This window comes from Cucurbita pepo, chromosome 14, assembly GCF_057944985.1.
Source record: "Cucurbita pepo subsp. pepo isolate OVF chromosome 14, ASM5794498v1, whole genome shotgun sequence".
Taxonomy (NCBI): domain Eukaryota; kingdom Viridiplantae; phylum Streptophyta; class Magnoliopsida; order Cucurbitales; family Cucurbitaceae; genus Cucurbita; species Cucurbita pepo.
Window position 1 is genome coordinate 12,083,274 of NC_141811.1, and position 12,229 is coordinate 12,095,502.

General features: G+C 33.7%; 2 protein-coding genes across 2 annotated transcripts; one reads left to right on the top strand and one right to left on the bottom strand.

The window, feature by feature from the left end:
- The first annotated feature begins 3,219 nt into the window (after positions 1–3,219).
- LOC111810627 (protein RGF1 INDUCIBLE TRANSCRIPTION FACTOR 1) lies at positions 3,220–5,635 on the top strand. Its single transcript, XM_023697361.2, has 4 exons — positions 3,220–3,421; positions 4,209–4,406; positions 4,491–4,706; positions 4,975–5,635. Exons 1-4 carry the CDS (start codon positions 3,419–3,421, stop codon positions 5,239–5,241), a joined length of 684 nt encoding a protein of 227 aa, XP_023553129.1. The 5' UTR covers positions 3,220–3,418; the 3' UTR covers positions 5,242–5,635.
- A 5,023-nt stretch (positions 5,636–10,658) lies between these two features.
- Positions 10,659–11,741, bottom strand: LOC111810462 (protein TORNADO 2). The gene is made up of 2 exons (XM_023697169.2): positions 11,202–11,741; positions 10,659–11,135 (listed from the first exon to the last, which is right to left on the bottom strand). The coding sequence occupies exons 1-2, from the start codon at positions 11,697–11,699 to the stop codon at positions 10,824–10,826; spliced, it is 810 nt and encodes a 269-aa protein (XP_023552937.2). The 5' UTR covers positions 11,700–11,741; the 3' UTR covers positions 10,659–10,823.
- Between the last annotated feature and the right edge of the window lie 488 nt (positions 11,742–12,229).

Genomic DNA, 12,229 nt, shown 5'->3' on the forward strand with positions numbered 1-12,229 from the left:
GGTGATTTGTTCTCCTCACCAACCAATGTGGACATCACAATCCACCCCCCTTCGGGACCCAGCGTTCTCGCTAGCACTCGTTCCTTTCTCCAATCGATGTGGGACTGCCCCCAAATCCACCCTCTAGGGCCCAGTGTCCTGGCACACCGCCTCGTGTTTATCCCCCTTTGGGGATCAGCGAGAAGGCTGACACATCGTCCGGTGTCTGGCTCTAATACCACATATAACGACCCAAATCTACCGCTAGCATATATTATCTTCTTTGGGCTTTCCCTTTCAGGCTTCCCCTCAAGGCTTTAAAACGTGTCTGCTAGGGGAAGGTTTACACACCCTTACAAATAATGATTTGTTCTCCTCCCCAACCAATGTGAGACATCACATATCGAAGCAGAGATTCCTCACAAGTAATTTGCGAGAATCGGATTTTCCACATATAATTTTTTTTCCCATTTATTATAGTTACTTTAAAATTTTCATTTTTCAATATAATTTTAATTAAAAATTTAAAAAGATTAAACTAATATATTTTATTGACAAAATAGATGCCAACATAATTTTTAAAAAATTTAAATTTTAATATTACAACTTAATAATAAATCTTTTTTTACTAATATTACTCCGAATTAATTAATTAATCTTTAATTTAAATAAACAATCTTTCGTTACAAATTAATCGTCACGTTAATTAATATCATTATATTTTAACTCAAATAAAGTCTCTAAAATAATTTTATAAAAAATATGAGGCGAAATTCAATTAAATTTGGAAACTTTTGGGCCAAAAATAGAATAAATGAAATACTAAAATATTTGATTTTATATATTTCATAAAATATAAAATCTTAGTTTAGAAAAAAAAAAAAAAAAAAGTGAATTTTTTAATAAAATAAATATAATATTAATTAATTTAATCTGATGGTGATGAGAGAATTAGATCCCTCTTCCAATAATGTGAGGATAGTGGAATTTTAATATTTAAATAATAATAAAAAAGTGGAATAAAAATAGTAATTTTTGTAATTTGTTATAAGTTGAGGGGTGAGCACTAAATAATAATAGTCTTCAAAATATTCATTCATCCACCACAAAATTAAACTATGCTCTAACATTAACATTATATCATTAAACTATGATTTATAAACATTACCTTATTTTAATTACACATTAATGGCCATTTATATTTTGGGTTTTTATTTTATTTTATTTTATTCTTATTTTAAATAGATCTAGTCGATTTCAGCTGTCTTTTATGACTCTTGATGATGCATCACGAGATAATTAGGGTTACATCAGTCTATTACATATCGTCGTCTGCCCCGTAGTTTTAAAATGTGTCTACTAGGAGAGATTTTCACACTCTTATAAGAAATGTTCGTTTTCCTCTTAAATCGATGTGGGATCTCATGTAAATAGTAAAATATATTCTCCAAGGTAAATATTTAAGTATATTCTAAGTCCGAGGGCATAAGTCCACCGATAGTAGATATTGTCCACTTTAGTCTATTACGTAACACATCAGTGTCAGCCTCATGGTTTTAAAACGTGTCTACTAGGGATAGGTTTTCACACTCATCCTCACCCTTATAAGGAATGCTTCTCGCTGACACACCGCTCGAGGTTTTTGCACCATTTGTAACACCCCAAGCTCACCGCTAGCAGATACTGTCCATTTTAACCCATTACATATTGTCGTCAGCCTCGTGATTTTAAAACGTGTCTACTAGGAGAGGTTTACACACCCTTATAAGAAATATTTCATTTCCCTCTTAAATCGACGTGGGATCTCACGTAAATAGTAAACTATATTCTCCAAGGTAAATATTTAGGTATATTCTAAGTCTGAGGGCATACGTAAAAAACTTTGAACAAAGCAAATTGTTAAAGTCCACCGATAGTAGATATTGTCCACTTTAGTCTATTACGTAACACATCAGTGTCAGTCTCATGGTTTTAAAACGTATCTACTAGGGATAGGTTTTCAAACTCATCCTCGCCCTTATAAAGAATGCTTCTCGTTGGCACATTACCCGAGGTTTCTACACCATTTGTAACACCCTAAGCTCACCGCTAGCAGATATTGTCTACTTTAGTCCATTACATATTATCGTCAGCGTCATGATTTTAAAACATGTCTACTAATGAGAGGTTTCCATACCCTTATAAGGAATGCTTCTCGCTGACACACCATCCGAGGTTTCTACACCATTTGTAACACCCTAAGCTCACCACTAGCAGATATTGCCCACTTTAGTCCATTACATATTATCGTCAGCCTCATGATTTTAAAACGTGTCTAGTAAGGAGAGGTTTCCATACCCTTATAAGGAATGCTTCTCGCTAACACACCGCTCGAGGTTTCTACACCCTTTGTAACACCCCAAGCTCACTGGTAGCAGATATTGTCCACTTTAACCCATTACATATTGTCGTCATCCTCATGATTTTAAAACGTGTCTAGTAAGGAGAGGTTTCCATACCCTTATAAGGAATGCTTCTCGCTGACACACCATCCGAGGTTTCTACACTATTTGTAACACCCTAAGCTCACCGCTAGCAGATATTGTCTACTTTAGTCCATTACATATTATCGTCAGCGTCATGATTTTAAAACATGTCTACTAATGAGAGGTTTCCACACCCTTATAAGGAATACTTCGTTCCCCTAAATATTCTCGAACGTAAATATTTAGGTATATTCCAAGCATATTTAAGAACGAGGATTGTTTTTTTTTTATTTATTCGTTTAGGAATTTTCTAAAATAAACTAAATCCAAATATGATTTAATATTTGTACCAAATTTATATAAATTTGACCAAGCCTAAGCCTTCAACATATGTTAATTATTTGATTCAATTAGGTAGCTCAATTAAAGTTTTTATTTTTATTTTAAATATGTATATTTAAAGTTAATGGTTTAATTTTTAAAAATATTTTAATAAATTTATAAATCATTAAAATATTATGTATTTAAATAAAATAAAATAAAATATATTTTTAATAAAAGTGAAATTACGATTAAACCCAAAATCAAAGAGGGCGACCGAAGGCCTTGAAAACGAAAGCGAAGGTGGTGAGGTTCCTTGAACCCGACGCATCTAATCTCAGGTTCGGGTTCGGAGTTTGGTGTGGAGTTTGGTTCGGAGTTTGGTTCGGAAGTCGACATTGTGAGGATAAGAACGACCCCTTTCTCTCTCTAACGCCATCTACCACTCTACAAGAAGAACCCATTCTCCCCCTCACCGCCTCCACTCTTCTGAAAGATTCATCCCTCTCTCTCTCCTCTTTTTCTCTCTCTAGAACCGGCCAAAAACTCTTCTCTCTTTCTCTCTGTTTTCAATTTTTTTGATAAATTTCAAGCTGGCGATCGAAAACCACGATAATACTGTCCGTGAAATCAAGCCCAAGAGCAGAAGAATCATGGTATGACGCTTTTTAGGCTGTTTTTTTTTTTCTACTATTTCACTTTCCCGCATTCGTTTTCCCTCGCTTTTCTTCATCGGGTTGTTGATTTTTGTCTGTTTAATCTTCTGGGTTTTGCTTTGTTTTCGATTTTTTCATTTGGGTATTGCTTAGTTTTCGATTTTCTCATATGGATTTCGAATTTTCTGGCTTCACTTTCCCGCATTCTGTTCTTCATTCACTGTTTCTCTGTTCTTGTCATCTGGGTTTGCGTGTTAATTCGATTCTCCCGTTTGGGTATTGATTTTCTTCTGTTTTCTCATCTGGGTTTTGCTTAGTTTAACACTTTTTCATTTGGGTATTGCTTGTTTTTCGATTTCGGGCTTCGATTTTTCTGATTTGACTTCCCGCATTCTGTTCTTCCTTCACTGTTCCTCTGTTCTTGTCATCTGGGTTTGTGTTTTAGTTCGATTCCCCCTTTTGGGTATTGATTTTCTGATATTTTCTCATCTGGGTTTTGTTAAATTTTGGATTTTCTCATCTGGGTTTTGCTTATTTTTGGATTTTCTCATCTGGGCTTCGATTTTTCTGATTTGACTTTCCCGCATTCTGTTTTTCCTTCACTGTTTCTTTGTTTTTCTCATATGGGTATGGCTTTAACCTCGATTTTAGCATCTGGGTATTGATTTTCTTCTGTTTTCTCATCTGGGTTTTGCTTATTTTCCTGTTTTTTCATTTGGGTATTGCTTAGTTTTCGATTGTTTTCCTCTGTTCTTGACATTGTTCTTGATGATCTCTGTTTCAACAGGGTGCTGGAGGTCCTGATGATGAAGACAACCGATGGCCGCCATGGCTAAAACCTCTACTAAGAGAAACCTTCTTCGTTCAATGCAAACACCACATCGATTCCCACAAAAGCGAATGCAATATGTACTGTTTAGATTGTATGAACGGCGCTCTCTGTTCTCTATGCCTCAACTTTCACAAGGATCATCGAGCCATTCAGGTCTTGAACTCTCCCCCCATTTATTCACCTAAATTCAAACCCTAATTTCCCCGTTTTTCTAATGAAATTCTTTGTTTCTTACAGATTCGAAGGTCTTCTTACCATGATGTGATCAGAGTTTCTGAGATTCAAAAGGTTTTGGACATTTCTGGTGTCCAAACTTACATTATCAACAGCGCTCGAGTCGTGTTCTTGAACGAAAGGCCTCAGCCGCGTCCTGGCAAAGGCGTTACGAACACTTGTGAAGTCTGTGAACGCAGCCTCCTTGATTCCTTTCGATTCTGTTCTCTTGGCTGCAAGGTATTGTTCTGTTTGGTTTCCTGGAAAATCAGTGGGAAAATCAGTGGGAAAATTTAGAAAAAACCCATTTGAAATTGCCCCCAATGAATGCGTTTCTTTCTTGTTTGGCTGCTGAGAAAATTGGTGGGAAAATGAAGGAAAATCCAAATGGAAATTCGTGTCATCAATGTGTTTGTTTGACTGCTTCAAATTCTATTGGACTCTTAATTTTCTCGGAAACCAAACTTCCCATTTGTCAATCCTCTGTAACCTGATTTTGATTTTGCAGATAGTCGGGACATCGAGGAGTTTCCAGAAGAAGAGAGTGGCCGGGGTGGCGGGCGTGGCTGCCACAATGGCGGTATCGGACTCGGAGGACTCATACAGTAGTAGCAATCATAGGCGGAGCAAGAGCAACAACAGCCACAACAGCAACAAGTTTCAGAGTTTTAGTCCTTCGACGCCGCCTCCAACTTCAGTTAACTATAGAACGGCTAAACGGAGGAAGGGAATCCCACATCGAGCTCCGATGGGAGGGCTAGTTTTAGAATATTAGTATTATTACTTTCTCTTAATTACGCTAAGACCCTTGAAATGTAATGTAATTGCCACGATGCTCCTCTCCGATGCCCGAAGCTTTGTGAAAGAGGCCGGTGTTGGAGGCTTACTTTTAGAGCTTTGTATATAGAAGAAGCATAGATATGGGGGGAAGAAGAAGAAGAAAAAAAATAAGGCAAATGTGAAAATATGTGAAATTTAGAGGACTAAAAGGAAAAATAAGTTTGGTAGGTTTGAGTAATTATATGAAATAGGTTGGGGTTATAGGGAATTATACTAAGTTTTGGGGTGAAGTTGTAAATATTGGGTGGGATTTTTCTCTTTCTTATGCTTATTAGATGGAAAATGATGTTTATATGTAAAATTAAATGAAAATAAAATATATTGTATTATTTCTTTTCTCTATTTTTTATTTTATTTTTTATTTTTTAATATATAGTTGACTTTTAAAATTTTATTTTAACTATATAATTTAATATTTTTTAATTTTTAATATTTTTTTCGATTAGATAAATGGGATTGGGATGAGATTATATTTTGTCACCCGTCCCACTTAATATAAATATATATATTTATTCTGTTTTATGTCGTATTAAAAAATAGTTAATTTTGAAACTCTAACTATAATATTAAAACTTTATGAAATATATATTAATTTATTAAATTTTTTAATAAATATTATATTGAAAAATGAAAATTTTGAATTACAATCATGATGAACGGAGAAAATTTACGCGAACTCTCAACAAGGAATCTTCGCCCCAATTTTTAAAATTCAGAATTTAAAGACTCGGTAATCTTATAAAGTTGATGTATTAGATTGAAAAGTTTTGGTAGAGATGTTCACCAACCTCGACTATCCCGTAGTTTGTGTGGTGTTGTGTTGAGTTGAATTTTTTTGAAAAATTGAAAATTTGGATCGGTTTTGTCTCGTTGACTTTTTTTTTTTTGTCGGATCAACCTGACCAATCCTGAAAATAGGGTTACAATCCAACCCAACTTATTCTGCTTTTAAGATTATTACGAAGATTAAGAATATTTAATACTTGTAATAAATGTTAGATGCGTTCTAACTTGTGAACGTTTGATATTCAAGCGTTTTAAGATAAGTAGAATTTTTTAAACAACCCGACAACTCAGCTCGAAAAGACGGTTGAGCGGGTCACCAACCCAATCGATTTAAAAAAAAAAATAAAGTTTTTAACTAAATTTAAAATTAAAAAATATAGCTAAAAAAAAAAGAAATTGAAATTTGTAAAAGGTGAAAACAAATTTCCAATTATGGAAGGTTTTTGACTACCAACATCCCAAGTGGCAAGTGGGAGGGAGGTGGGCCCAGGGCGGCACGTGTGGTTGCTGTCAGCCTAACACGTGTCGAAACTACATTCGCCGACAGTAATGAGAAAGCGGAATGGTATTCTTTCTTATGTGGGTCCCACACTTTCTGAGTGCTTCCGTGTGCTTCTCGCGTGGGTCCCACTCTTCTCTCAACATCAACCTACGATACCACCTTTAATTTTCTTTTTTTTTTTTCTTTTTTCTTTTTTTTCATTTTCCCTTATTACAATTTTAAATATATATATATATATATATATATATATATATATATATTTTTTTTTTAAATATTACCTTGATTACGAGACATGTCTCATCTTCTCTAGAACAAATGAAAAAACATGTTAGTTATAGGGTATGCTCTCAGAAGTGAAGTGAGAGATTATTGAGATTTATGTTCTAAAGTCTCGTAATTAATTATTTTATTTTCCATTTTTCCTTTTTCCAACTTTAAAAATATATATATTTATTTTTTTAAATATTCACGGGACATGTCTCATCTCCTCTGGAACAAATAGAAAAACATGTCTCATCTTCTCTAGAACAAATAGAAAAACATGTTGGGTATAGAGTAGGCTAAGACACATATCTCACTATCACTAGTGAAGTAAGAGATTATTAAGATTTATGTTCTAAAGTCTCGTAATTAATTATTTTATTTCCCATTTTCCGTTCTTCCAACTTTAAAAATATATATATTTATTTTTTTAAATATTCACGAGACAGGTCTCATCTTCTCTAGAACAAATAGAAAAACATGTTAGGTATAGAGTACGCTCTGTGGCACATGTCTCACTAGTGAAGTGAGAGAATATTGAGATTTATGTTCTAAAGTCTCGTAATTAATTATTTAATTTTTAATAATAATTATGATTATTTTTATGAAAAAAATTTCAAGTTAATAGTGTAATAACATGTGATTGACATAATGTTCCGAACTCAAAGTTGATTATATGTTTCAAAAAATATCGGAGGGAATTTTTTTAGTACTATGAATGTACGGTTCACACCATGGCTTTGCCTTTATAAATATTCTTTTTTAATGCTAGTGGACCTCGAGACAAGAAAGTACGAGTATCCTTTCCTACAATGCCACTGTTCGTGTAAGCTAGAAAATGTTACAATGTTTTTCTACTATTCAAATTCCTACCGAACGTAGTATAGAAAAGACGAAAAATAGAGGTAAGAGTATAGTTTTCGCACTCGGATTTGGACAGTAAAGTTTCGTACGCACGACTAGACATAAAGTTTCATTGAAGAGACAATTTGACTCGAATTTTTTTTTTTTTAATTTTTTATTTTAAACTATTTTTCTTTTATATTTTCATGTATTTAAATATAGATAGTTTTAATGAAGAGTCCCTCCCACACAAAACTCTTTATTTTTATAATTTTTAATTCAAAATTAGATGAGGAAATAATAATAATAATAATAATAATAATAATAATAATAATAATAATAATGTCACATCTTGGATATGATAAGTATCAAACCATAGAGACCACTCAAATAAAGCACTAACCAGTAATCTTTTGCCACGTGTTGCTCCATAGTTTACGTAGTGCTTATATAACTCGATTCGAACAACTTAGACTCGTCAACCCGAACTATAAAACTTAATCCAACTCAACCTGAAAATAGAGGATTAAGTTGGGTCATGGGTTCTATTCGAGTTGTTCGGGTTACCAATCAAACAAACCTGAAATGTTAGATTGGTCCAACCGACCCATGTATAACCTTAGTATCACATGCTCCAACGACAAAAATAATGATAATTATCCTTTTGATTTAGGCTTAATCAAGTTTTTCAATTTTTTTTTTCGTTTTTAGAATTTTAATTGCACGTAACAAAGATAAAAATACTAACTTTGATTAATATGATTAGCCTTATAATTTTAAAATGCGTTGAATTAATTTTTTAATTAATTAAATTAAATATTTTTAATTTTTAATTTAATACTTAAATTAATCATTTTATATATCACACTTCATTTTCATCCAAATTTGTCATTTATCAACTCCATAATAAAATAATTACAAAATAAAAATAAACTACTACGACGTAATTTTCTTTATTTTTTTATATAATTATATAATTATTAAATACAGAGATGATTACGTAAACTATACTCAACTCAGATATCATATTTTTAATTTTTTTTTTGTTCGTTTTTTATAGTTAAATATGTCATAAAGTTTAGTTAGATCGAACATTTAAATTAAAGTATTGTTTTTTATCTTTTAATTTTTTTTAACTAAAATAGAATAAAGCTAAGTTTTATTTATTTATTTATTTATTATGAATATTCTTTTTTGGTGGTAGCTTAGTAGGAACTCACAAAATAAATAAATAAATAAATAAATAAATAAAATAATAAACTTTTTGGGAGAGAGATATCCACTACCACTTCTTTTCATACCCATTTTCTTGCAAATAGATTTAAAAAACACTTTATTTATTTATTTATTTATTTTGCTAAATTTAATATTAAATCACTAAATTCGATGGTCGTGGGTCCCACCGAGCACGGTTTCGATTTTAGTTCATTTTGGTTTATATATTTTTAAAAAATAAAGGCACGTCTAAAAAAAATTTAGTGAATGAATTATTGTAATAAAATTTTGATTAGAAAAAAAAGTGGAGCTTGGGTGATCTATCCATGACTAGGATGAAGCTTGAGTGAAACTAAGTGAAGGTCTGAACTGACTGAAGAATTAACGAATGAGTTGTGGTTAGGGGTGAAATGCCACTCGAACCCAGAGCTAGCTGGTTCTCCCCGAAATGCGTTGAGGCGCAGCAGTTGACTGGACATCTAGGGGTAAAGCACTGTTTCAGTGCGGGCTGCGAGAGCGGTACGAAATTGAGACAAACTCAATGAAAATATATAAAATAAAATTAAAAGCTACGAAATTATTAGAATAAGTTTAATAGAAAAAAAGGCTAAAGTTAATAAATAATTGCTATATTTGATAAAAGGGTATTATTGTCTTTTATCATGGACTAATAGGTTAGAAATTTAAATTATTTAATATTTTGTTTGGAAAAAAAAAATCAATTTCTATAAAGACTTTTGAAAATAATAAATAATTCAAAGCAACTTAATAAATAAAAAGCGCAAATTAAATTAATTTTAATTTATTTTTAAAACATTATTCAATAAATAAAATCTCTCAAAAACTTGGGTGAGAAAAGAGACACATTCCATGGGCCTTATGGGCTTGGCCCAGTCCGACAATCTACCTTTTGTAGGGCCCAATTAGGATGGAATTTGGATAATTCACCTAAAATAAATAACTAAATAATTATTTTTTTATTATTTTTAATATTTTTAATGTATTTACTTCCAATTTATAATTGGGCCCTAAAGATTTGAGCCCAAAATAATTGGGCTGAATTTGAGCCCAATTCAAATCTTAGTTATCCCTCAAGCCCAAATTACTCGTTTTTATGGGCTTATTGGGCTAGACAATTTAATCCAGGGTTGAGTTGGGTTGAGTTCCCGGGTTGAGTTGTGAACTCTGTTTAGGTTGTTCAGGTCACAAATCTCGAGTTGGTTCAAAAAATTTCTCCCAACCTAACTCAACGCAACCCGTATACACTCCGACCTAATTTTTTAAAATCTCAAGTTGGTTCAGAAAATCCCACATCGAACGGTTCATTTCTCTTTCTTGTTATTGTGGAATTCGTCATCGAGATGGATTGCCCATACACGGTCAACGAATTCATACTAATGACAAATTCGAAAATGAACTCAGTTTACAGAAAGTCCTAGGTACTTTGTCAGATCAATCACACTGATAGCTTAAATAGTTCACTAAAATTTGTTGTCATTTTGTTTTTTTATTTCAGGGGTTACTATCAAATCTATTCATGTTGCTCACGTCACAAATCTCGGGTTGGTTCCTAACTCAACTCAACCCGTGTATACCTCTACCTAAATTCTTAACGGGAAAAACCAAAAACAACCCTGTAATTCTATAATTAGTCACTAATTCGAGCATAACTAAATAGATAAGACACGATTTACCATCTCGAACGTTAATAGTTCGATCTCGAACCCACTAAGCTATAGCTGAACTATAAAAAATGAACTTTAACATATATTTTCAAATGAGAAATAATACATCCCGATAGTCGTACATATTTCTAATAATCGTTTCAACGTCAATATTTCTACAAACCCGAAACCCGAAAAGAAAGGAATAAGGTTAAAAGTTATGTTTTTGTTGATTATTTGAGTGTGTTAGACATAACCTTGCTTGTGCCTGCGGAAAAGGTTCTCAGATTTGGCATTTTTCAAAGCCAAAAATGCCATCAAATACACAAAAACAAGACCTATTAGTGCAATCAGCAGAATTAGGTCAGCATTTCTCCATTCTTCCTTGAGGTTAGCTAGCAACCCTGCCTTACACGAATCACACCCGTAGCATAGCTCGGTCTGCTCGTTGCTCCATTTCGAGCAATCCACGCTCGCTCCGTTGCTTATCGGACTAATCCAGTACGTCGGGTTTACGTATGTGAACCCACAATCTGTCGGTGGCTTGCAACACCCCGACTAGTAAAACAAGAATCTATCAGTATTTTTAAGCACGTAGAAAATCAATTCAAATCAAGATTTTACCTGGAGAGGGCTGATATGGGCGTTGAAGAAATCTTGAGGTAACCTATAATTTTGGTTCAATTCGGCACATGTAGTTGTAGAACTAAGACAAGTTCGAATTCTCTCCCATTTATGAGAGCTTCGAACCCTTCTTTGGAGCCAGAGCGAGAAGTCATCGAGGTGATACTCCAAGTAAGCTCGGCTCGGTTCGGTATGACCCGAACCTCTCATAGTGACGGAGAACACAAAGAGAACCAAGCTACCGAGTAGGATTATGAGAACAAGCATGGCAATAAGATAGAACATTAGAAGCCATGAGATTCTCCAAAAGGCTCCAATGAAACCCGTCAATGCCACGAGAAGGATGACGATGCCGAGAACGATGACGGGCCATTGCAAAACTTGCACACAAGCGTTGTCAGCTTGCGTTGCGAGCCAGATCCCGGCACCGATGATGGGGATCGAGAGAAGCAAGGCGATGAAGTTTATGGCTGCAATGACATTGTTGCTCAATGCCATTGTGATGAGGCTATTGGTGATGTTTTGTGAAGAGAGGTTATTGGTTTCTTTAAAGGAAAAACTTGTCCATTTGGAAGAGGAAAGAATATTGAAGAGGAAAAAAGTTAAGAACATGTGTAAAAGCTTAGACAAAAGGGTTAATCAAGCTTGATGCTTCCACATGAATTGCTCTTTTATGTATTAAAGTTTGCATCTTGTCGTATGAGATCTTGTTTTCGTGTTTGAACGAGTGAGAAGCTTCTCCCTTTTCGGTACTTTAAGACAACTCGGTTTTGTTTCTTTTAGTATTTTAAGTATTGTAGCTACAGAGCACGAGATAACGAATGTAATGAGCTATAATGAAGAAATTAGGAATACAATAATATGTCGGGTGAGAGATTTTGTGAGATCTCGTAGACATGTATTAAAACCGTGAGGTTGATATGGATATGTAATGGGTCAAAGCGGATAATATCTGTTAGCGGTGGGCTTGGACTGTTACAAATGACATTAGAGCTAGGCATCGAGCTGTGTGCAACCGAGGGCGCTGG

Coding starts and splice junctions, on each gene's coding strand:
- LOC111810462 (XM_023697169.2), bottom strand. CDS start 11,699: ATGGCATTGAGCAACAATGTCATTGCAGCCATAAACTTCATCGCCTTG. Junction 11,136..11,201: donor CCCATATCAGCCCTCTCCAG/GTAAAATCTTGA, acceptor TTGTTTTACTAG/TCGGGGTGTTGCAAGCCACC.
- LOC111810627 (XM_023697361.2), top strand. Junction 4,407..4,490: donor AGGATCATCGAGCCATTCAG/GTCTTGAACTCT, acceptor TGTTTCTTACAG/ATTCGAAGGTCTTCTTACCA. Junction 4,707..4,974: donor TCTGTTCTCTTGGCTGCAAG/GTATTGTTCTGT, acceptor TTGATTTTGCAG/ATAGTCGGGACATCGAGGAG.